Source organism: Opisthocomus hoazin, chromosome 6 (assembly GCF_030867145.1).
Source record: "Opisthocomus hoazin isolate bOpiHoa1 chromosome 6, bOpiHoa1.hap1, whole genome shotgun sequence".
NCBI classification, from domain to species: domain Eukaryota; kingdom Metazoa; phylum Chordata; class Aves; order Opisthocomiformes; family Opisthocomidae; genus Opisthocomus; species Opisthocomus hoazin.
This window is the reverse complement of record NC_134419.1, coordinates 52,351,913-52,377,701: the sequence shown is the minus strand read 5'-3', so window position 1 is coordinate 52,377,701 and position 25,789 is coordinate 52,351,913. Positions and strand designations below refer to the sequence as shown.

General features: G+C 40.6%; 1 protein-coding gene and 1 long non-coding RNA gene across 5 annotated transcripts in view; one reads left to right on the top strand and one right to left on the bottom strand.

Annotated features, from left to right (window-relative positions):
- The window catches only part of CTNNA3 (catenin alpha 3), a 577,723-nt gene that overhangs the window by 535,573 nt on the left and 16,361 nt on the right, over positions 1-25,789 (top strand). For both annotated transcript variants that reach the window (XM_075423092.1, XM_075423093.1), the window contains 2 exons: positions 16,631-16,736; positions 23,429-23,563. In XM_075423092.1, coding sequence (XP_075279207.1) covers positions 16,631-16,736; positions 23,429-23,563 — 241 coding nt within the window. The remainder of the gene's footprint in view (positions 1-16,630; positions 16,737-23,428; positions 23,564-25,789) is intronic.
- LOC142361620 (uncharacterized) overlaps positions 7,765-25,789 on the bottom strand; it is a 144,065-nt gene continuing 126,040 nt past the window's right edge. For all 3 annotated transcript variants that reach the window (XR_012764263.1, XR_012764264.1, XR_012764265.1), the window contains 3 exons: positions 24,303-24,347; positions 23,468-23,561; positions 7,765-10,344 (listed from right to left, as the gene is read on the bottom strand). This is a non-coding gene — a long non-coding RNA (uncharacterized LOC142361620). The remainder of the gene's footprint in view (positions 10,345-23,467; positions 23,562-24,302; positions 24,348-25,789) is intronic.

The window sequence follows — 25,789 nt, the reverse complement described above, 5'->3', positions numbered from 1 at the left end:
TGATTGTAGCATGGCTTCCTTTCTAGCCCATGATATTACTACTGTTAGTCAGTTTTGCCAGTTCTCCCAAATTTCTTCTGCATCTAGCAATACAAGTTTCTTTTTCTTTTCCCCTAAAGTGTCTGGTTCTGAAGACCTGTGGGTAAATGAGCCTGTCAGCACTCTGCTTCACATGTGAAGATATTTTTTGTTCTTTCAGCCATCATCTCTCCCATCTTTTCTTGCAGAGGTGCTCACAGGGACTACAGTCATGGCACCGAGCTGCAGTGCATCAAGGCCTCCTGCTGCTACTGCCTGGTGGGGTGGGTGTTGCCTTTGTTGGCGTGGCGACCTGGCTCAGGAACGGCACGGCGACCTACCCCCCGGCCGCTCAGGCCATCAGCTCGCAGACACCAACGTGGTGGACAGCAAATGGCGTTTATTGACGAGTAGCACAGTATTATATAGCTTAGGTTTACAGCGTCACTTCCGTCTGCTTACACCATGGGTTAGACGCTACTGGTTATCAGCAGAGGAGGGGGGGCCCTACCTTTCCGTACAGCGCGACATCTTCCGACTGCCAGACCCTAACTATCCACATTTCCCCCCTCCTTATGCTTAACTAAATAGGTTAATATAAAATATAAAAGTTTTAATACTTAACCTTAAGACTTAAACTTAATATCTGGCCAGACTTAACCTTACTTAACCTTAACTACAATTTAAAAAATGTAAATATTAAAATCTTACGATTACAAAGATAAGGTACCTTAAACAAATGCATTTGTAAATTAGCTAAAATATAACAATCTTAAAAATTCTATTGTTATTCTTATTCTTATTCTATATTGTACAGTAGTGTTAAAAAGTATATGCTATAAACTTGAATAAAAAACATAAGGCACAGTAAACGGGTAGAAGTTGAGGTAACTTTTAGGGACGATTGAGGATAACACTGGGTAGGTACATTTTTAAAGCAGTTGTTGGTGTTCTACGAACATAATGTTAACTTTCTCTAGCCGATTCTTGACGAATGACACGATCTTGTTCAGTATACAGGGTCCAAAAATTAGTGTCATTACGATCATCGCAGTCGGCCCTATCAAGGTGGATATCAGGGTGGTTAACCATGGCAAATGGTTAAACCACGATTCGAACTATCCTTGTTGGGCTTTGTCTCTTTTTCTTTTTTCTAGACCTTCTCTAAGTTTGGCCATGGTATCTCTGACTACTCCGGTGTGATCAGCATAAAAACAGCACTCTTCCCCTAATGCAGCGCAGAGGCCTTCCTGTCACAAGAAAAGAATATCCATTCCCCTCCTATTTTGTAACACAACTTCTGATAGTGAGGAACTTCCAGGCTTGGACAGAACGTTTGCTGACTTGTCATCTTCTTTTGTCGCCAGGGTGTACGGGTTACGGGGGTGTCCGATGATCCGGTCCTGTGAACAAAAACTCACAGTTTTCATTAGTTTTATTCTGGCTAGTATGGTGCGAACAGCCACCTGGATCGGGGTTAGATGCTCTTTCTTCGCGACATACTTAATCATGTCTGCGATACTCGACCCCGCTGATAGTGATCGCAGGATTTCTTTGGCTGTCGAATTACACTGCTGACGTAAACATTCTGCTACGACTGGGCCTTTTGCCTCCGCAGGCAAGGCTGATGAATCGACCGCTGCTTGGAGACGATCCACAAATGTTGTGAAACTCTCACTTTCACTTTGCTTAATTGTGGACCATGGCGATGGTTTGGCAATGACTCTAGAGGCTATACGAATAGCTTTTCTGGCCACACGAGTGGTTGCCATAACTTCATGGGCCCGCAGGCCCTGGGCTTGTGCCTGGGGAGTAATCATTGTGGGATCTGTGCCCATTAACCGCTGCAGGCTGGAGCCATGCAGTGGATGGTCTGCCCCAGTTACTTGGGCCAGTTGCTTCGCACAGTTGTCCTCCCATTCTTGTTTAAAAACGATCATCCCTGCCCCGTCAAAGATCAATCTACAAGTTTGTTTTATATCGAACGGGAGCATATCGTCTCCCCCGAAGACACCATCTATGAGGGTGGAGACCATGGCAGAATTAAGGCCTTTATCTGTGATTGCCTTAACAATCACTTGTATATCCTTAGGGTTTATCGGTGTGTGGACCCTCTGTCCCCCGTCCGTCACCCGGACCGGGAACGCTAGCGCGGCCGATGGGGCCCAGTCGGTGCATGCAATCTTTATTTTCCTCCAGTCCGTGAGAGGGATTTCTCCCCCTCGCGGTTCCTCTTAATTTGGATGGGGATATTTTGGCTCTTGACTTTATTTATCTCTGTTTTCTTCTCTTTTAAGTTTAAATCAGTTACGAGCCACTCGTCCCCGCTAGTGTTTGAATCGGAGTCGGAACTCGACTGACTGGTTACTTCCGATCTCCAGTACCTTTTTGCCGAGCTCCGGCCCCCTCCCCTATGGGCGGGCCGCTCCTCCCCCCCAGACCCGCCCCGCCCTCTGCTCGGTGGGGTGTCCACCCCACAGGCGCATCTTTTGAAATGCACGCTCTGATTGGCTCTCTGCCCCCCGCTCGCCCCCCTTTCCCCTTCTTGGTCGCTCCCACTGCCCCTCTCCCCCCTGTTCTCCTCCGCCTCCCGTTTGTGTGCGCTTGACAACTTTAGCGCTTCCTCCCTGTTATCGCGAAAGGAATTTTCGCCCCGCCCTTCTCCTTTGTGCTCGGCGCCATCTTGGGGCGCATAGGGCGGTGGTGTGGCCCAGACTTCCTCAGACTCTGTTTCTTTTGCGGCGCCCCTAGCCTCCTCGGCTAACCCGCCCCAGAAGGATTTAGCTTGTTTCTCTCCCTCTGTAAGCGGGTCGGGGTTCGGGAGTTGAGGGGACGTGTCGCCCTCTTGCTGATTTTTAGGCTCAGCAGAACCGTTATCGTCTGGGGGATGCAAAGTCTGTGTGGCTGCCCCGATTCCCAATTTTGGGGTAGCTAATAAACAGTTCTTTGCCGCCTTCCAGGTCTCCTGTTCTTGTATAGCTTTCTGCAGGGCCTGTACGACTTTCCCCCACGACTTAAGGTTTTTCCCACAACCCGAGGACATCGTCTCCTCGGCTAACGCTTTAGTACACTTATCCCACACTTCAGGGTGGAGAATATCCACCGGCTGGTCAATGACCCCAATTTGCAAAAGCCTCGCAACTGCGAGCGTAAAATCTTTGGGCTTACAATCAATACCCCACTGCTTATGTAATTGTGATACGACCTTCACAAGGACTTCCATCCTCCTTGTTGGTCCGGGAGCGTCCTCCCCGCCGGGCTGGTCCTGCCGCTCCGGCCGCCGTTCACCCGATTCCAGGCGAGTCTTTCCTGGGTTTCGGCACCACTTGTTGCCTTTGTTGGCGTGGCGACCTGGTTCAGGAATGGCACGGCGACCTACCCCCCGGCCGCTCGGGCCATCAGCTCGCAGACACCAACGTGGTGGACAGCAAATGGCGTTTATTGACGAGTAGCACAGTATTATATAGCTTAGGTTTACAGCATCACTTCCGTCTGCTTACACCATGGGTTAGACACTACTGGTTATCAGCAGAGGAGGGGGGGCCCTACCTTTCCGTACAGCGCGACATCTTCCGACTGCCAGGCCCTAACTATCCACAGGTGGGGATGCTGGAGAGGATGACCTGCTAAAGTGTGGCCACTCATCATAGCTGTCCATGCTAAGGAAGCCCTTGTTTTGAGTTGGACAGAGCCTTAACCTATATTTAAAGGTAGAGTGGTTTGGGCTTTCATGATTAGAGATTAAAAGCTCAAAGACACGACTAGTGTGCAGCCTTGAGCTCTAGAAATAAAACAAGCTCAAAACAATCTGAGGCTCATACTTTTTCACCAGTCTTGTGATTTTTGAGAGCTGAGTGAGGTTTTTTGATTGCTGTGATTGAAGATGTAGTCAAGGGGAATAAGAAGATGTGAGATAAGAAGGATTCAGAATTAAAACTGTATGTCCTCAATACAGCTCTTCGCCTAATTGTGTTAAAAGACCTCTCAGCAGCTGTGTTCACTCCTGCACGGACTGCACAGCTAGGTTCTGGCTTTCTTTTCTATCTTTAGGTAGTCTCTGATATACTCTTAGCAGGAAACATGTATCTTAGGAGTCTCATGACCTTCTAAGTACAGAAACCAAAATTTTTAAAGGTGCTTAGCTATCTCCGTTGTCCATTGAGAAGTCATGTTTTCTAAGCACCTGAAAGCCCTGAATGGGAATTCTTTGTGTAAATGGCAGTAGACCACAAACAGCAGTAGACCATAAAGCCTATGGTGTATTCAAGGCGTATCTGTTGCGTGTAGGCAGTCCTTGTGTCAGGATGGCCGCATGCAGCAATAGATGCAGTCAATAAAACACCCAGACAATGAGCAGGTCTGGGGAAGCTCTGAAGGGAGTAGCCAGGTGAGCTGGTAGCAGGTTAATGGTGCTTTGTCTGCTAGAATACAGAGAATTGCGTAGAGAACATTTGTCAGCCCTCATTGCTTGTTCTCACCTCTGTTTCATAGCTGGAGTTTATGGCAGAGTGGGAAGACCATAATTTATCTTGGCCAGCTGCATAAAATACCTATGTTTTATCCACTGGCCATAGATATTGCCAAGGAAGTCAGGTGGCGGATAGTGGAGAAGGATCCCACATTTCATGTATTTATGTGCTATGTGCTGTGTTAATCTGGGAGGTGTAATGAAAGCTAGAAACTTGTTAAGAAAGCAGTTCAGTCTGTGTGTGTGTGTGTGTGCATGCGTGCGTGCGTGTGTGTGTGTTGTAAGGACACTTGGAATGGAGAGTCCAGAGAGAGATGAGCTGTCCTGTTCTAGAGAGATGATTTCCCACAATAACATTACCCTGTGCCAAGTTCCCAGTAACTCAGTTTTAACACTCTGTTCATGAGTGTCTGTGCACTGCTGTAAAATTTCAAAAGGTAAGGTCTGCCATTAAGTTAATATTTTTTAATGACACAATTAGACGAAAAATAACTACCCTCAAAAAATCATAGCATAGCAGTTATAAGCACCAAATTAAAATTTGCCATTTGAGTTTTAACCTCTGCCTTTTGCGATTAACTGATCTTAATTGCTGTAACAGGTCTTGCTACAAGGCATGTAGGGAAGCTGAGGAAGTGTGGGCTCGATGAGTAGTCGGTGAAGTGGATTGAGAACTGGCTGAATGGCAGAACTCAGAGGGTTGTCATCAGCGGTGCTGAGTCTAGTTGGAGGCTGGTAACAAGTGGTGTCCCCCAGGGGTCAGTACTGGGCCCAGTCTTGTTTAACTTCTTCATCAACGACCTGGATGAAGAGTTAGAATGTACCCTCAGCAAGTTTGCTGATGACACCAAACTGGGAGGTGTGGTAGACACACCGGAAGGCTGTGCTGCCATTCAGCGTGACCTGGATAGGCTGGAAAGCTGGGAAGAGAGGAACCTGATGAGGTTCAACAAAGGCAAATGCAGGTTCCTGCACCTGGGGAGGAACAACCCCATGCACCAGTACAGGCTTGGGGTGGACCTGCTGGAGAGCAGCTCTGCGGAGAGGGACCTGGGTGTCCTGGTGGACGACAGGTTAACCATGAGCCAGCAGTGTGCCCTTGTTGCCAAGAAAGCCAATGGGATCCTGGGGTGCATCAAGAAGAGTGTGGCCAGCAGGTCGAGGGAGGTTCTCCTTCCCCTCTACACTGCCCTAGTGAGGCCTCATCTGGAGTACTGCATCCAGTTCTGGGCTCCCCAGTTCAAGAAAGATGAAGAGCTACTGGAGAGAGTCCAGCGGAGGGCTACAAGGATGATGAGGGGACTGGAACATCTCCCCTACGAAGAGAGGCTGAGGGAGCTGGGCTTGTTCAGCCTGAAGAAGAGAAGGCTGCGAGGGGACCTTATAAATGCTTATAAATATCTGAAGGGTGGGTGTCAGGAGGATGGGGCCAAGCTCTTTTCAGTGGTGCCCAGCGACAGGACAAGGGGCAATGGGCACAAACTGAGGAAGAGGAAGTTCCATCTGAACATGAGGAAGAATTTCTTCCCTCTGAGGGTGACGGAGCACTGGAACAGGTTGCCCAGGGAGGTTGTGGAATCTCCTTCTCTGGAGATATTCAAGACCCGCCTGGACGTGGTCCTGTGCAGCCTGCTGTAGGTGACCCTTCTTCGGCAGGGGGGTTGGACTAGATGACCCACAGAGGTCCCTTCCAACCCCTACTATTCTGTGATTCTGTGATTCTGTGAAATAGTCTGGTTATAAATGTGGCTGGATTGTTTTAAAGAAAAAAAGTTAATAGAAAACAGATGCAACATGATCTTCAGAACAATTTGTTTGCTTTCTTTCATTGTAGAACTGAAAAGATACACTTTGAAGAACAAAAGGAGTGTTTCTTTCATTTTTTTAAAGGTTACAGCATAGCAAGAGGATTTTATAAGACAATATTGACTTATTTAAGTGTCATTGCTATATGTTTGCACTTTACTGCTTACGTTCATATTTTGTTTCATTAGTAACCCTCCAATGGCTTTTCTCTGCTTCCAGGCTGTTGAGGCTTGCTTTTTCTAGACCATGTTATAACTCCTGTTGAAAATTCAATGCGTGGTCGACAGGAGTGGGAAGCAGATGGGCCACTCTGCAGCAGGAGAGCTTAGAGATAATGCTGATTCCCTGACTCGGCCATAATTCACCTCTGTGCTTTGAGAAGGTGCAGATACAGAGCTGCAGTGCTGTTACATTTGAAACATATTCCACATAGCCAGACACCTCCGTGTTTGCTCCTTCAGTGCTCTCAGGAGATGACCCAAAGTACCTCTGCAGACAGGCTGTCAGTGCCTGAAGAAGTAGCATGGACAGTGTGTCTGGCCTGTTTTTAAAGGACAAGATTTGACATCTCCTTTTGCATTATCCACTTTTTGCATAATCCAGGTCAGACTGTGAGGAAGCTGTGCATTTATTAACATGTATGCATACAATTTTAATGTTATTTGTTCATAAACAAATAGTTTCTACTTGTGGAAAGGCTTGGATTTTAAAAATTACTGAAACATACAGTCTGTGTGGCTATTGGATGGATTCTTATATTAGAGATGTTAAAGCCTCTGGATAATTTCTGTTCACGCCAGGGGAAATAGGAGAAGGAAGACTTATGAGGCAAATAGCAGAGACTTTTCCTGTAATCAACAACACAGTAACTGTAGATACGTAACATAGTGATTAAAAATGATAGACATCCAAATTAAAGCCCATGACTGGTAAGACCTGCTGACCTTCCTAGCAACTAAAAAATCAAAGTGTCCTTTGAAAAAGCAGAAAGAGATGGAGAAACATCTGAGAGATAATGAGAGGAAAAAGACGTGAGAAACAAATAATTGATGCCTGGCTTAGATACCAGAGCTTACTTGGTGATGTTGTGCTATTCTCTAACGTTGTATCAACAGTGTTTGTGTATGGATGTGATAAACAGATCAGAGGGAGATTGGGGGTGAGATTTCTCGTGGCACGGGAAAAAGCGGCTATGAAGTAGCTGATGGGGGGAACCAGTTTCTACATCTGTAAATTGTTTCCTCTGTAACTAAACAAAAATGCAAATCATTGAGCTTCACGGATGGCATCTGCTTAGTAATGGCATCATCTAACTTATTCACATGTGTTATATTGTACATATCACTCCCTTTGTTACAATTTCATTGCTATTTTTAATAAACTACAAACAAACACAGAAGTGTTTCTATGTTTACATGCACTTACAGAGCTGAAAATCTAAGAACTACGAGCTCTTTCCATACTTACACTTGTGCAGACAGACAGACACCCTTGGATGTTTGGACTTCTCTTGCAGTCTTTGATGAAATGCATCATCAAAGTGTCCAGTTTATACACAGTTGAGACCTGCTGCAGGAGGACAGCTTCCTGTCTTTCCACTATTTTTATCAGTATGGGCTTTTGGCAGTCTTTTTTTTTTTTTTTTTCCTTTTTTTTCTTTTTCTTTGAGTCCAGTGTAAAATTCACTGATAAAATAATTTAGTAACAACAACTAGCTTTGTGAAGCACTATGAAGTGCTTTTAATCTTCAGATCATAATGACAATTTTATATTGTTATTATCTATATATATGAATATGCATTTAATTATATGGTAGTTTGTTTCTTTTTGATACATACACCTCCTGCAGCTGGTCGCATCTGGGTAGAAATTGGATGTTTTCATTTACACATTCAACATGGCCGGCAACAGAAGATTTGGACTGCCTATAGGTGAAAGGGTGTCTGTCTGCGTGCACAAGTGTAAATGTGGAAAGAGCTCGCAGTTCTTAGATTTTCATCTCTGTAATGCGTGTAAACGTACAGACACTTCTATGTTTGGTTGTAGACGTATACATCAGCGTCAGCCATGTACAAACATATCCCTTTGATGCTTTGCTTCCCACATTCTCTTGTTGCTATGATTAATTTTGTCAGACTGCTGATGTAAGAACTTGTAGTCAGGGTTTCAGCTGCTCTTCCGCCTCCCAGGCTGCAAGTACAGCTCCTCTCCTGACATACCTTCTTTTCTGTTCCCACTTGACTTCTGCCTCGTGTTCTCTTCTCTTCCATACTATTTTAACATGTAGTTCCAAATTTTGAAGCATCTTTGACAGGTAGCATAATGTTCAGTAACTATTCAAGTATTATGAGCATTTTTTCCCTGCTAACTATTTCAGGATTTCTCAGTTTCAAAAGTGTCATGATCAGGATGATGGAGCAGCACTCTGCTATATAGGACTACATTCTGAAGCAAGAACTCCTCAGTGTTAAGCCATACGCTTTTTAAAATTGGAGACAGAAATAGCACTTATGGTGACAGTGATTTTGTAATACTGTTGTGTTCACCTTTGAACCTGCAGCCAAGTTTTCACTGCCTGAATTTTCCTAACAAAATTTATAAAGCTGACAAAATAGGATATGTGAGCTTAGAAACAAGAGTGTTTTGTCCTTTTCATGTTTAAATAGCTGTATTTCTACTTCACTGATCAAAGTAAAGAGAGGAACACAGTGAGTCATTAAGAAAAGTTATCTTTAGTGTTTTAATACTATCACATAGTTTGTCCAAACGCTAATACAATTGAAGGGCATTTTGTTTGTTGTTACGCAGTCACATTGTATTTTACAGGGTCAGAAATGGCCTGCTTTGGGAAAAGTATGAAGAGATCAGGAACAGGCACTATCACGGATGGACGTGAGGACTTTTGCAGACTGATAGCCAGGGACCATGCCACCTGAAAGCAGCTGGGGGCTGAGGGGGAGGCAGAGCCATTCTATTGCCCACAGATGAGAACCACTGGTGTGTAGGCATGGCACCAAAGATGAACTACAAATATACCACAGAGTCTTCATGATGTTCTGTGAAATTACCTGAAATTACCAGAAGACTCAGATTTTCTTCAGAGACCACAAGTGATGAAAAAAAATTTTTGATTGCTCTGTTTTGGTCTTGGGTGGCAAAATACAGGAAGTAAGAGCAACAAAAAGAAATAAATGACTGCGTTCCTCTTAGAGCAAAGCCTTCTAAATAATAGTTTTATTTATTTTGTAAAGCTGATGAAAGCAAAAGGGATTTGGGGAGAGAAGGATGACCTAGATAACAAAATCACCAATTTGAGATCAACAATGAAGTATCTAGATAGTAGAATCTGCCCCAGAGCAGAAAAATAAACCATAAGACTGATATAAACTTGTATTGATCTAAGAAAAATTGCTGTAAATAACAGTACTTTGCAGTTCCCATTTAACTACCATACTAGTGTAAAGGATTTAACTACTCCTTCAGACTATTACACTGGCCTTCATTTTCAGTATTTCTTCAGCCACAGTTGCATTATCATTCTGTAAAGGTCTGGGAGAAGAGGGAAATACAGTTGCCCTCCTGCCAATCTAGCTCAAAGGAAAAGTCTGAACTGTTTATGTGTTTAGTATTTTTCCCGCTTTGGTTTCTTCAAAGCTAGCAGTGTAGAATCCATTGGGCTAGTTATTGCAGGTTCATCCAGAAATTCTGTGTCACTTCCTACTGTTCCCTGGAATAGGAGGGGGCCACTTTGACAAAATAAGTGCCTTCAAGGTAAGACATGCATGATGTCAGGTAAGATGTCATTGTTGATAGACCATGCATGAGTGTGTAAGTGCCATAAAGTCCTCGTGTGCCACATAACCCAGTGACTGCAGCTGAAGAGGAATTCCCATGTCAAGATTTTCCACAGAGCCTTACTGCTTATTCCATCATAATATGCTGAAGCTTTAGGAAGGAAACTCAAACCTAATCCATTCTGTTGGCACTCAGTCTTGTCTTTTGTGAATTAAGTCTTATGTCTTTCCAGGAATTCCCCTGCAGAGACCTCATTTCTGTAAAACAGAGCAGAAGTGTTAATCATCCTCTGTGCTTACCATTTTCCCATTGCCTTTTCTTCTGCAGCATGATGGTATTGATTCCTGATGGATTTGTGATCCACTGAAACTCCAAATTGCTTCTTACTGTCCTGTTGTGTAGGGACTGACTCTCCACTTGTATCTGTGCATTAGATTTTCCTACCCGAGTACATGTATCCTTTTCTTAATTGCATCTACTTTTTCTTCCATACTTTTCTCGAGATAATTCTTAATTCCAAGTCTGGCCTCTCAGACTATTTCCTTCCCCTTCCACATCAAGTTTAGGTTCATTAAGCATTCTCTTTTTTCCTTCATTTAATTTAAGTAATAAATAAAGAACTGAGCGCAGAAACCAAGGCTGATCCCAGCAAAAACAGGTTCCTTCTACTTTTCCCTCCATTGTGACAGTGGCCCTTTGATAACCAGTCTGTCTTGGAGTATGCTTTTCCAACAGTTTTGCATCTCCCTTGCAATTATTTTGTCTAGACCACATATTCTTATGAAAATACAGCAGGAGACAGTTTCAGAAGCCTATCTGAAGATACCTGGTATTTACAGCTTCTAATCTTTCCAGAAGCCATAAAAGCTTATTTTACGTTGGTCTGACAATACATGTCCTTGAGTAATCATGTTGGCTGTTACTCATCTCTTTGCTACAGTCTGCATGCTTCCAACTTGTTCGTTTGATTATGAGTTGATAGGATTTATTTGCTCTCAGCAAACACCATTTGGAACTGATAGGTCGATTGCTCTGCCAGCATTTCTACCAAGAGGTTTTGAAGGGCAGTACTCAGAACTCCCAACAGGGCCTGTGGCTGACCTCTGCACACTCAAAGGTACCTATCCAGTAAAAACCAGTCTTAGCCAGATCAGCTCATGTAATGCTCATTTACAAAGTGTATGGTCACCTGGATGAGTGCTCTAACCTTCTTCATAAAGTCACAAAATGTTCCAGTTGATTCCTGTCAACCAGGAGCCCTGTCCATCAGTCAGCCTCATCCAGGCCAAGCCTGAGCCCTAACTGATGATACAAGTTGGGGCTGCTCATATCGACGTTGGTCTGGGGTTGGCCAGGATTTCCAGGCTGAGCTTTGATTGGAAAAGCAAGGACCAAAGAGATAGTTGTATTGCTGGGTCTGTACTGGTTTGGAGTTAGTTCACCTTCTGCAGTGTCCCCACAAACCTAGAATTACAGTGGGAGCTGTCAAGATTTGCTGAGCTAGAAATTAGGACTGATAATGTAGAGGTCAGTATCTGAAACTCAAGACATCAGGTTGTGGTTTGGAGATGACAGTATTTGCAAAGCTTGAGTTCACGCCTTGAAATGCTTGCAGTGCTCTGAAATGCTTATGTTTGATCGTAGCTTTGGGTGTTAGATGCATGTTAGGTAGGAGTTTATTCTTTGAGACTGACTAGTCAGTAGAGCTCCCTATTGTTGTTTCTGATGCAGAGGAAGTACAAAACATTTGCTGAGGTGAGTATACAGTGAGCACGGGTAAGCCGCTTAGCTTTGCTCAGAGACAGAAGTCTCTGTTCCTGGAAAATGTGATGGCAAATGCCTTTTGGATTACAGGTAAGAGTACAAGTTTCTGTTAATGTAAGAATTAAGAGAGTATTTTCGATGGTTACTTTTCAGAGTGAAATTCCATTGTGAAGGAAAAAAGAAAATAATGCCCGCTACTGATGCCTGCTAAACATTGTTGTTCCGTTTAGGCAGACAGGGATGGAGTTACTCTGCAGATACATTGTTGATCATGGCTTTGAGCAAGAATTATTAGACTGAGAGGCTTAGGTCTCTCTGACAATTTTCCAAACCCCTTGGTGTCATACCAATTAACATGGTCCAGTTTTTTTCTTCTTCTGATTGTACCTTCCAAGAAACATTTCTATGAAGCTCTTTTTTTTCCTCCTACAACTTTGTTGAGATATTCTAAACTGATTTTGTTGTACAGTAACTATATTCCTTCTAGTTAGCTGGATGTCTCTCTCAATTTATTCCTAGTTCCCTCATTTGACAGAGCAGGTGGCATATAATTGCTCATAAATATAGCACTTTCTGTCTCATCTTCAATTTCATAGCCTTGAATGTTTTATCAACTTACTTAGATAGTAAGTCTTTATGCTTGGAAACAGTGAAGTGTGAGGAAAATAGATACATTAGATACATTAGATCTTGTATGCAATGGATCAAAATTAGGCATTCAGAGTCTGTTGTAGGCTGTGAACCGAATGAAATAATTGGGAAAGAATTTCAATAAATGCAGGAACTGAGTATGTGAGATGAAGTTTTGACTTTGAAAATTACAGAGACTGGAAGCAGGGGAAAAAATAGTAAGATAAGGATAACTTTAATAAAAGAGTACATGGACACCACAGCAAAGATATTAGAATTTCTCTCATAAAAGAGGGAAAAAGATGGAAGGCTCTGTGAAGGAGAAATTTTGTGATGCTGTTGACCAGCAGATGGTACATGGTGGGAGGATTTTTTTACTCTGTCTTTAAGCATCTGCTGTAGGTGCATGAGCTAAGCTAATCTTCTTAAGCTTCTGCATGCAGATCTATATCGTCTGTAGTAATTTGGTTATTCTAACAACTGGACCAGTACCACAGATTAGTCTCACAGATTAGGCAGGGATGCTTCAGCACCTACAGGAGGAGAATCATCAGCTACACTTGCAGAATGAAAGGGATGTTGGTACAAGGAATCGGAGAGTGAACTAAGGGAAATATCTGAAGAAAATTCCAGACAGTGAGATGGATAGCTCAGGGAAACAGCTTCCCAAGTGAAGTGTTTTTCATCCTTCAATTGACAGGAAAAAATGCAAGTAAATATAAAACTGATAGGAAGATGTTTACTGGCTGGGGAAAACAACCTATATGATTTAATAGACTTTCTGTGTCTCTAACATCTGGATTCAGGGCGTTAATCTGAGCTAGTGGCAATCTGAATCTGCTGTTCTGGTGCTAAATCAGGAAAACTGGGAAATCACAAAATGCACAGCTGCACTGATAACATTAGAAGGGAACATGCATTGAAACTGGTAGTCACTCACCAAACAACATCAAAGTTCTTTCTTAAATTTCAAATAAAATCATCAGACTGGACGAGAGCTCGGAAGGGGACTTCAATTATCCCATCATTCATAACAGATGTCTGTCTAGTCTCTTCCAGTGGTGGAGACACCACAACCTCCTGGCTGCCCTGCTCCAGTTCCTCAGGATCTTGGTGCCTCACCTGAAACTTCTTTTCTAGAATGTCAGCTCAATACTACCTCCCCTATCCACTACAGCCATGAAGCCCATTTGAGGAATGTTACCATTTGCATCCTACAGCCTCTCTTGCTTATGCTTCATCCTTTGCCCCACTCCTAACTTTGAGATTTCTGTATCAAAGAAGTGTTTAAACCCTTCAATCCCTCCTTATTGGTCATGTTTACGACATGTCTAACCATCTTATTTGCACAGCCTCCAATCATGTCAAAACTTTCTTCATGGAAACCCACACAGAACTGCAGCTGCTGTCTTACCAAAACTGAGAAAGTGAAAGGAAAAGTTTGTTTTGGATATCTACCTGTGTACCTTGGTGTGGCAGCTGCTGTCTTCATAACAGCACTACCTCATGGGCTCTTGTTCAGACTGACCCGCTGTAATAACCCCTATATCTTTTTTTAAAACCTGCTATATAGGCTGTATCACTCTGTCTACGCAGTTGATGATTATTTATGTCCAAATTTAGAGTTTACAGTTGTCCCCATAGAAATTGCATCCTGGTTTTTTTCTGTCTGTTTCTTCCATTTGGCTGGTGATTCAGCAGATTTGGTGTACTTACTCCAAGTATTCTTTTAGAAGTATTTAGTGGATAGAATTGCCAAACATCATAAATTGGGACTTATGGCTCATTATGCCATACCCCAAGGCAATTAAACCTGTATTTTTAGATCGGGTCTGGATTTTATGTGAGAGTGAAGAAAGGAGCATGGATAGTTCATCTGGGTTATGCAGAAAAAGAGCCCTCTTTGTATGTGTAACTTAACACACTGGTTTTTGTCAACACTTTTTAATGTAAAAGTCAGGCATTCTAAAACACTACTTCTAAGCATTTGTTTCAAGACTTATCATTGGTTTATAGCTCATAAGCATCCTGCCCCATCTTTCTTAGAGAACATACTAGAGAAGAACTTGAGTCATTGGTGCAATTAGGTGGCAAGTGGAGCAGAAGTCTTGTCAGTCCTCACTCCTGAGTGTTCCTCTAACGGCTCTCATGGTGGCCATATGTGTGGTGGAAAGAAATACTTTCTTTTCATTTGTTTGAAATATCTTCTCGGGTACAATTGCTTCATTCCCTTTAGCTAGATCCCCTCAAGGACTTGCACAGGTACAAGAAAATTGCTAGTTCAATTGAACAGCTTCACCTTCAAAATACTTGGCCAGCGTATCTTCAGCTGTCCAAAAAGCTGCTGGTTGATACTCATAAGAATTACCTAAGCAGAAATTACTTGCATTGTTACGCCCTCTGTTCTCTTCCCGCTTCTTTAATTCTGGGTTACATTCACCTTTTCTGTTGTTTGGTAGACTGGGTTGTAACTTTCCAGGAGGGTACTGGACTGCTTATCGTTTGTATGGCACCTAAACGACTTGCTGTGAACAGCTGACATACCCATGACCTTTGCAAATAGCAATGAAAAACTAATCAGTGGACTGAAATGGTGAGAGGGTTCAGTATGTAGTCGTAAGAATACGGTTGTGCAACAAAGGGTTAGAAGGGAAAATATCAGGGCAGGCAATTGAAGGGTATGATGAAGTTTGAAGTACTTAATCCTCGATGCACGGGATTGCATTTGCAAATTCATTCCTCATGTACACAATTATTCTATAAACTCTGATCAAGTTACTAAAAAGGTTTTCCATAACAAGAAGATGCCTTTCTGTAGAAAAATAACATGTAAAATACCTGATCCTAGGTTGTTCTTAATGTGGGCTTCAAAAGTTGAAGATAAGGAACTGTAATTTGTAAACTATGGGTTTTTTCACAGGGATCAACAAATAGTTCTTTGCTAAACAATATAATTAATCAAGAAAAGAAGAGATTAAACATTACCTGCCATGTTGTGTTGCCATCACTGTCTTTTTACTGAATGAAATGTTTGTATAACTACATATGATAATGTTTTTAGGCTAAATGTGTTTCTTACTGGAATGGTTTGTCACCTTTATACATGAAACCATATTGACTTCAAGAAAGAGTCTTCTCATTAGAACAAAGAAGTATAGTAATTTTTTCCCTTGTTTTCTACTTCTTTTGTCCATTGCAGAGCTTATAAATTGCTACAAGGCCTTCAGGAATTAAATGTTTATATAATGAAAGTATTCTTGTCAAAGATGTTAAATGCAAAGTTTAATTTAGCAGGGTTGCTCACTTTATACATGTGTGAACTACAAGTGTTGATTCTAGTTTAGCTGAAGTATTTCAGCATTGAAGAAGCTGATGCACAAGAGAATCGGAAGATAACGGTTGTCAGTGTTACCTACCTTAAGTAGTCACATTTTACTTAGGTTCTGGAAACATTTTCACATAATAAAATAACTTTTTTTGGTTGGGGGGAGCACGTACAAAAAAAGAGGTTAGCTTCTTGACAAACTGTTCAGAAGAACTTTACAGTTTTCCTAAAGTGAAAAATGTTCTTTGAATAATTTATGAAATTATTTGGAAGGTGCTTTGAGATATGGCATATCTATATTTTGAGTGGCATTTGTTTGTTTTAATTGCAGTCCTGTTCATGTATTTCCATTCATGCTTGTGTACATGAATTAAATTTAAAAAAAACGTAGTTTTTCTGATCAGATATCTATGATGAGTCTCAGAATAATCACTGTGCTGAACTTTCTTTGAACATATTTACTAGAAAATTCCTGGAAGGGAAAGGAACATAAACTTCATATAACCACGGGCAAAGCAAACACCATGAGTACTTTCTTAAAATCCGCATCCGCAGGATTTGGCATGGCTTGTGCTTCCAGTATGAAAAACCTGTGTGGCATCGTTCTGGTACTTCTGCATCCAGTTGGTGCCAAACAATACAAATTTGTGGGCCATGAACACAAAACAGTTGGGGGGGGAAGGGGGAGGTGGGGATTTAATTAATGTTGCTTCTGTATGGATTAGTTTTTGTATTCAATTGAGTTCTCCTGTGCCTAGTTTGGATGGATATGATTTATTCTCAGCTTTTGAATAATGTAATAGGGTTCTTTGTTTCATTTGAAGGGGTAGAGGACCACTGAAGAACACATCTGATGTAATTAATGCAGCAAAAATGATTTCAGAGTCAGGATCAAGGATGGATGTCCTAGCACGGCTGATTGCCAATCAGGTAGGTTATTTATGCAACAGTGCATTAAACTTTGTCACAGATTAGTCCACAGAAATTCCAACACCTGAGAAGGTGACTTACAAAGCACTTGTGACATTTTTAGATCTACCTGTCTGATTTTCCTTATCTTCTCCATTTCTGAAGCGATGGATAGGTACATCCTGTATTAATTGTATGTGTGGATTCTCTTCTTCATACATATCAATGTGTCTGTCTATATACACTTACAAACACACATAAATTTATGCGTACTTATAGCACAGATGTGTATGTACATATGTTACAGGATCTGTGCTTTTGTGGTACCTAGATTATCTTTCCTATCTCTCCCCCCGACACTGGCCATTTCTTTGGAGCACTGGTGTCAAATGGTTTTCCATGTAAATACCCATCTGGATAGTCAGAGTTCTGGCCTCTGCATAACTGCAGTCTTGAGATGAGGGTTTGTTTTTTTTTTTTGCATTGAGAAGAAATACATATCATTATCAAATGCAAAGGGCTAGAGCTATAAGGTCTACTTTATTTCCATTGGATTTTTAAAGCATCAGATAGCACAAAAAAACTCACCCAAAAAACCCAAACCAGGATACACAAATTGATAAGCATGCTCATTGTCCTGGCTGTGACAGCTGTGTAGTAGCTTAGTAAATGAGTGCACCAAGCAACTCATCACATGCAGCCCTCTTTACTACATAATGTTGGTTGTTTTAGGGCCAGACAGTGCCAACAGAACAGTGTAGTGAAATGCTGATGTGCAAGTATCAAATCTAAAGCATTTACATTCCTAGTCTTTGTGACTGCCTTTTAGGCACAGGGTAGCATGGTATAGTCACTGTCTTCCACACCCTCACATAACGTCTCGCTTCCCCTCACTTTTGATTTTCATATGCAGAGCTTGCTATTGTAGTATCTCTGAAGCAGCAACAATCTGTTCGTGTTTTCTGTCGTATTTCTCAATTCCAAATAACAACACAAAGAATTTCTATTCTCAATTTACACAGTTGTGATCTGATTTGTTGAAAAACTAGGTAAAATGTCCTGAGTCCCTGTTTCTGATCTTGACAGATCTCTCAGATCCAGCACATCTCTCTTTTCAAGAGCATGGAGAATGGCTCCTTTCAAGATTTCATCAATTACAAATTAAAAACTGTAACTTGTCGCTGATCTGTTGCAGAAAAGGATGTGGTGTCAAAGCCAAATATGAGCAAGGGTTGTAATCTCTTGCTCTTTTTAGAATAGGGAATCCAGTCTTGCTGAAGTATTTTTCCTAAAATTTTCCTTTTTCTGTACTATTACAGTGACTCCAGACTAGAAACATAGACAAATCAGTGTGAGAAAAAAGTAGCCATGAATCATTAGTGCTAATAATTTGTGTGTATTCTCATAGCTGCTGAGAAATGTAACAGCATTCAAGTTACTGTAATCTTTTTACTGAATTCACTCAAATTATTTCAATTTGTCCTAGCTCAGAGCTTGCACACAGTTGATACCCTTGCGCCGCCTGGTCTTTATTCCCTGTGGCATCTTGTATGCATCTGAAATACACTAGTCAGTTATAAGTGTATTTTAGATGTTATTTCATGTTATAAGTACTAGAAGCAAATGAGCATATACAACTTAAAAAAAAAATTACCCAAAGCAGCCCTTCCAGTACCTCTGTAGTGAAGATGACTACAGTCATTGCTAGACGCTGTCAAACTTAGCAAAAAAGAGAATCTCACCTTTACTCCTCCTATTGCAAAGATGCTTAATATGATCTTTTCCTCATTACGCAGATGGCTAGAAATCTTTTGCTTTCAGAGCTCTTTTCTCACTGTGGTTTTTTTCAAAATGCTGTATGACAGAATTTTCAGTATTCAAAGCTACATGCAAGTAAATAAAGCAAAAACATCACTCTATTTCATTATTCTAGCTTCAGACCTGAGGAAGAACCTATAATAAGCTATCACTGCACATTGAAGAATCATTGTTGTATCTCTTTGACCTTTTCCTGTTCATAAAACATTTTCAAATTAATTATTTTGGTTCCTACTCCATGTAATTTCAGAGACTCAAAAGTGAGAACTGTGGAATTACATTCATAGTTTTTCTGTTAGGAGGAAAAAAAAAAATCCCACCCCACCCTGAAACTGTATTTGCAGTATTTTATAACTCATCAGCCACAACAGCACCTCCCTGATACATTTTTCTTAATTTCAGATTTTTCTAAATCCCTCTTCGTGTGTTTGAAGGAAAGGGACACAGTGTGGTACAATTAGCAGAACTGTTATATTTCAGTCCACACAGCAATTCAAGATGACTCAGAGTTAACAACTGTGAAAATAATCACAGGACAGCATCAACATAAACGTAGGCAAATTAATCACAAGTACCTTGATAATAAATTTAGTTTAAAATCAGATTGTTCCAAATTCATTGTCAAATTTGTGACCTGAAAGCTGTAAGATAATTAAGGCAGTCAGTACATCCCAGTTTTAATGGAGTGTGCTGTAGATTAAGATCTTTATTAAAAGCCTCAGTTGTTTTGCACCAGGAGGTGCCTGTCCATTAGGATCCCAGTAAGAAAGGCACTGCGACTCTGTGAAGTGTCATTTAAAACGCTGTTTGTCAGTGCTAACACTGTAAGGAAAGAATGGTGTAGGTAATCTTACATCCCTTTCAGTGACAGGAACCCCAGGAGATGTAGCATTGAACAGGCCGCCGATTCTTCACACAGCACAGTGGGCAGACCCTGTCCGTAGAAGAGATTCCCCCATTTTGGTCACTTAAGCTATTATGAGACTTCCTTTACAAGGAAAGAACTCTATTAATCATTTCCACTATCAGACGGGATGTTACCTTGAGAGCTTCCTTCTGCAGTCCTAGATAAAGGCAAGGCTAGACAGGTGGACTAATCACAGCACTGAGGGGGAGCTGCCCGCAAGCTCCTCTGCTGCCGTGCATCAGCTGGGTGTACGCTGCACCTGGGCGGCTGTGCACCCCAGCACGGCCTGGGGGCCAAGCAGTGTGCAGCCTCACGAAGCATGGGCTGGTCCCGCGCAGGTACTGCTGGGTGGGTCAGCAACTCCTCCATGTACAGTGGTCTCTCGATCAGGATCAATACATCAATGCAATAAATATTAACTGATTTTAAATTCTGGAAGTATAGGGATCAGTATGAAACATCTCTATAGAGCCAGGTAGTCTCCTGACTTTAAAGCTGATTTCATGTACTTTAAAAAAGTTTTCCTGAAAGTAAAATTAAACAGGCATCCTTTGAGATTATTAGGTGATAAACATGATCCAAGCAGATGTGCCGAAAAGATCTGATTACAGGATCATCTTACCTAAAAGCTTAGAATTAGCAAATAGTTGCAATACATCGTACATTTATATTCATAGTAGTGGGTCTGTGTGTGATTATACCCAGTATAAATTACCATGAAGACAGATTCAGATTCTAGAGCAATGCTACTGACTTTGCTAGCGAAGGAATGCAATCAAAGTAAAGCAAGAACAGTCAGAATTTCCTGCAGAATTGTTTGTCTTGATCTTTTGTGGCACTGCTGTGCCAGTGGCTTTTTGACTTGGATTGTGAATGTTGGTTTCACTGTGTTTTTAATCACTGCACAGTTTATCAAATCACTTGGAGGTTTCTGTGGATATTATTTCTATTAGGTAAAACACCACTGTATCTTTTGGATGCAAGCCAGTTCTGATCCCGTTCTTACAGAAAGCTGTTGTTAACACCCCACTGCCTTCAATATGTAGGGGAAAGAACCTCTCATAATTTGCCAGGTTCTCTAGCTAAGAATGTGAGACATTAAACTGGTAACCATCAATTGCCCGTGGGATGATTAAACTCAGAATTTATAAATTGCCCTGCTGTTGCAGCCTAGTGTTTGGTTTCACTAGTAAGCAAGAATTGCTTTACCAGATGCTTCTGAGCACTATGTAGAGGATTCCTTATGGAATATCCTCTGTACAAAGTACATTTCTTTCTAACATCTGTTTATGGTTGATTTGGATATGCCATAAGGCAGGAGGCTTTAATTTTTTTGTAGTACTTTACCCTGCTTAAACTAGTGTGGAGTGTTATCTTTACCCATGTAAATGCCTCTTCTTTCTATTGTGTTGGTCCCTGCCTTGATCATAGCTTCTTGTAAAGTTTTGTGGGTACAGTACATAAAAATGAGCACACAGGTCAGACCAATGGTTCATTTAGGCCAATATCCTGTTGCTGGCAATAGTGAATTCATACAGAACTTTGTGAGATAATAGCATGTGTTTCATGATACCTCCACAACAGTCTCCCAGCCCCCAGCAGCCATTCAGACATTCATTTAACCAAACATATTTTTGATACACTTAGATACATTAAATAGTCCTTGCTACTTTTTTCATTAATTTGTCCAGTAATTTCTTTAATGCATGTAAGCGTATAAGCAGTCTGCAACAAAGATTTGTGCAACATAACAACACAGTATTAAGAACCATCTCCTCCTGTTTTGAACTCATGCCAGTTACTTTTAATGACCTCTTGGTTTTGTATTAGAGGAAAGAATACCTGTCTTCATGAAAATCTTTGTGGTCCTTTTGCTATTTTCATATGTGCCTTGTAATAGGCAGGAAAGGGGAAAGATGCACCATACATACACAGTGTAGTAAAGCTGCGGGTATACTATGGAGTTGTACAGTTGCATCATTACATTTCATAAGTATTTTCCTAACAATGCCCAGCATTTTGCTTTTTTTGAATGCTACTGAGCACTGAACCAATGTTTTCACAGAACTGTTTTAACCTTGAGGTCTTGTTTGTGAGTGGAAATTTCCCAGTCTTCAATGCATACTGTCTTTAGCATTCCTAAAAACATTACACATTTCTTCTCTAATGGTATATAAGGAAGTAAATGTAACTGGCCTGCCAATATTATTATATAAAAGAGTACTATACAATAAGGTTAAAATATTATTGCCCCTGAACTTCTATAATTTACATTGTCACTATTTGAAGTGGATGAGACACTGTATTGGCACCCTATCTGCCCATCTCTTGAGTTTTTCCAGTGGGGAAAAAAGTAAATCACAGTGTTTTTAAGAAGAGGAGAAAAAAAATTGAGGAGCAAGCATCTCGTTCCAGGAAATACACCCTGTCTTGATGTGATCAGTTCTGATGCTTAAAGGGATTACAGTTGAATTTGACTGGAAGGACAGATCTTTATTAATTAAAATTAAATCAACAATGAGTATTCCAGTTTGCTAAACAGTCAGTGAGATACCAGTATTTAAATACTGATTTGTGCGTTCTTAAAGCAGTGTTGAGAAGACATATTTTAGTATAGTTTTCCATAATGCACTAACACCTTGAAAACATCACACATAAGAAAGAGACGATGTCAAGAAACTCTTCCGTTTTTCTTCTAAACTGTGCCACAGTACAGAAAACATTTTAGTAATGGATCTAGCAGAACATGAGGTAAGGACTGACATTTAATTCATATTAATTAATTTTAAATTGTTCACTTTAATTTCGTTTGTCCTTGTCACCTTCTCCTAAGTCTAAATCATGAACTTGTTTGCGTCACCAAACATGTCTATTCTATTGCATAGTCATAAAGAGTAGAATCATCACACCCCCGTTTTAAACAAGTGTCAAGTTTCTTCAGCAAAGGCAGTAGTTTAGGTAAAGTAGTTAATGAATTAATAGAGCTGGTGCTTTTTCTGACTTCTAGCAAGTTTTGGATTTAAATCACGACCGCACTGACCACAATTCTGTAAGACCAAAGGATTAATAACTGTACAAAATCATAGATGGTTGTTGGCACTGAAGGTGGTGGGAACATATCTTTTCTTTTTTAATATACAAAGCTGAACACCATTTCCTATCAGTAGAAAGTGACCATATTTATAATTTAGGTACAGCACACAGGCTAAAAACGTGTCTCTGAAAAACTGTGGGGATCTGCTTATTTATCATGCTTCCTTTTTAGGGCTGTGGTAGCGTGATAGGCACTCAGCATTCACCTTAAGATCCTTTTATGCTGCCAGAGCAATGAAAAGCAGCTTTAGAACAGGCGCATACCAGGCCTTTGGTGTCTAGCCTGGTACTCACAGAGGAATATTTTCCCTCCAAGTACTCCCAAGTATTTTGGGAGTTCACAGAAGTGAGGGTAGAAAGATGCTATTTTTATAAAAGATACTGTATTGTTAAAAGTATTGAAATCAGTGAGACATTCTTAAATTCCTGTTCCCACTGATACAGAAGCTATGCAGATCAAGTTGAATAAATTCTGGGTGGAACACAAAAAAACATAGATTGTCTCATAAGATAAAGCATAATTTCATATAAATGTTAACATTTCTCTGAATCTATGTTTACATGGGCCATAATATCACATAAGTATTACTTTCTTAAAAATAAATCATAACCTCTTACAAACTGAAGGGAAAGTAATTATTCTATACATAAAAGAATTTGTTTAGAAATATAGCTAAGGCGAGCCCAGCAGTTAAATAAAAAGTGAATATGAGGAAGTTTAGGATTATTATGAACTTCTCCAATTATTTCGTTAAAAAGCTTCACAAGAGGAATGAACTACACAACCTGATGCAGCTGCAGTGAAAAGCAAGGCTACACTTGTGTACAATTTGAGTACTCCTCAGTAAAATATTAACCTGATGTCTGAGACAATTGTTCTTTTCTTAATCTTCAGTGTCCAGACCAATCGTGCAAACAGGATTTGTTGGCTTACCTAGAACAGATCAAGCTGTACTCCCATCAGCTCAAAATCTGCAGTCAAGTTAAAGCAGAAATCCAGAACCTAGGTGGAGAGCTCATCATGTCAGCTGTAAGTATAAGAATGGCATAAATTACTCAATCAAATCTTACATTTGAGTTGTGCTTTCCTGTGCTTGTGAGATGTTCCAGTGTACTGAATCTCATTTTATTCCCCACTGTTTTTTACACTCACTTAACACTGAGAATCTATGAGTGTGAAGCAGAAGACTGGTGACTTAGAAGGAATAGCAGTCATTGAGGTTTTTTTTCTTTAAAATTCTTGAAACATATTATTCTTCACTGTTATGATGGAGTAATTTGGGTTTAAGAACTGTAACACATTTTAAGACAGTGGTTCATTTACTTACATATATGGAGTGTGCACATATGTGTTTATGCACATATGTGTGTCTATACACAAAAAGAAAAACCCAGAGATGTACTTCCAGTTCAGAAGGAAATCATGAAGGACATTTTACGTCCCTACAGAAATAAAGAAAATTAAGAGCAAGGTGACTTGATCCTTGTGTAGATTTCTTGATTTTGCATTAATTTAAGAATTATTAGCTCCATTACAGCTAAGTATCATTAGCCATGGAAAAGATACTGTTTGTGATTTTGTGGAACTTGTATGCGCTTGTCCTCAGCACAAATCTGATCACAGGCATTCATATAATGCCTTCACCTTCACATATTCTGTAATTATAAGTATTATTACCTGTAGCATATGGGATTATGATTTCAAGACATAAAATCCACTAAATGGTAAAAAAAACAGGTAACAAAAGCTTCCCACCCCACATTCTTACCATTTAAATACTTTCCTGTTTATGATAACTTCACATTCACATAGTCTGGAATATATATAAAAAACAGTAAAACTATTAGTACATTTTATATGGTTTATAAACTAATCAGAAATGAACACTTTATTGCTGATGTGAGATTTGAAACACTGATTTTTGTAGGATATTTTTGTTGGCTAGTCAAATGATAATTCAGAGACCATATTTAAACCTCTGGAACCTACAGATTAGTAATTTTGAATTGCATGTATACTTTCTGAAGCAAATACTTGTTTTCACTTGGGTTATAAATTAATCAGGTTTATCTTCATTATCCGTTTCTTCTTTCTTTTAATAAGCAGTTCCATGAGCAATGAGGGTCAACAAAGCCATATTTCATTGTTTCATGCCCTTAGTACACGTGTCCTCTGCTACCAATGCTCTCAACTTCCCCATGTTGTCTGTAACCTACCTGCAGTGGTCCCACACAGCAGAAATCCACATATCCCTCTGTGCTCAGAGGCCTTGTTTCAGTACCTCATTCTCATACTCGTGCACATAAACTGTTCACATCTTGTTTGAGTACTAGTGCTTTTTACTCCCCCGATTATGACAGATATAGATAGGTAGATAACATGGATAGATGGATAGATGGATAGATGGATAGATAGAGCGAGCCTTGAATCTGCCATAAACCTCTCCCAGAAGTCCATCACAGCTGTGCACCAAGCAGCAGTGGTGCAGATTCTGACTGTGCCATCCGTGCTGACAGGCTGCTGGCCACCCACTTTGGAGCCAACAAGAACTGGGCTGTCCCTGTCTTTTCCTCTGTGGGACATCTGGGACTCTGTTCTCTCTACACAGTCTCTGATTTTGTGGTCTGGTAGAGATTCATTATTTGTCTTTGGCATTTTTGTGTCTCTGTGAAATTTGGAAATCTGAGATTAGCTAACTGGTAAGTTTAAAAGTTACTGGAGGACTGACAAATGTGCAAATGCACAACACAAATAGATAAACCTTATTCACTTACAAAACTAATTAAAAGATACAGCTTCTTGTACATCACAATGTATATCTGATTGAATTGTCCACTACTTTGGAAAATTTGCATTCACATGGATCCCTGACCTACAAAAATCTGCATACCACCTCATAACACAATCTGTAGTTTTCCTGGTTCTGTTTCCATTACTGAGTACAACTGATTGGTGGACTTACTGCAAGAAATTTTTGACGTTTGGTTCTTTCTCTTTTTTTTCTCCGACTGTAATGATACATTGTTTTCTTTACTATTTTATTGTGTCACCTGTGCGTCAACAGTGGGAAGTACATAATCTGATGCAAAGATTTTAATTCTAAAAATAAAACCCCAAATTTAACTTCATTCATAATCCCAGAGGGATGACTAGAGATCTTAATCCCATTTCAGGGAAGGAGGATATGGACATATATTGTGTGCATCCAGAACTTCCAGTTCAGGAAAGCAATTACTTGTTCAAATAAATGCTTAG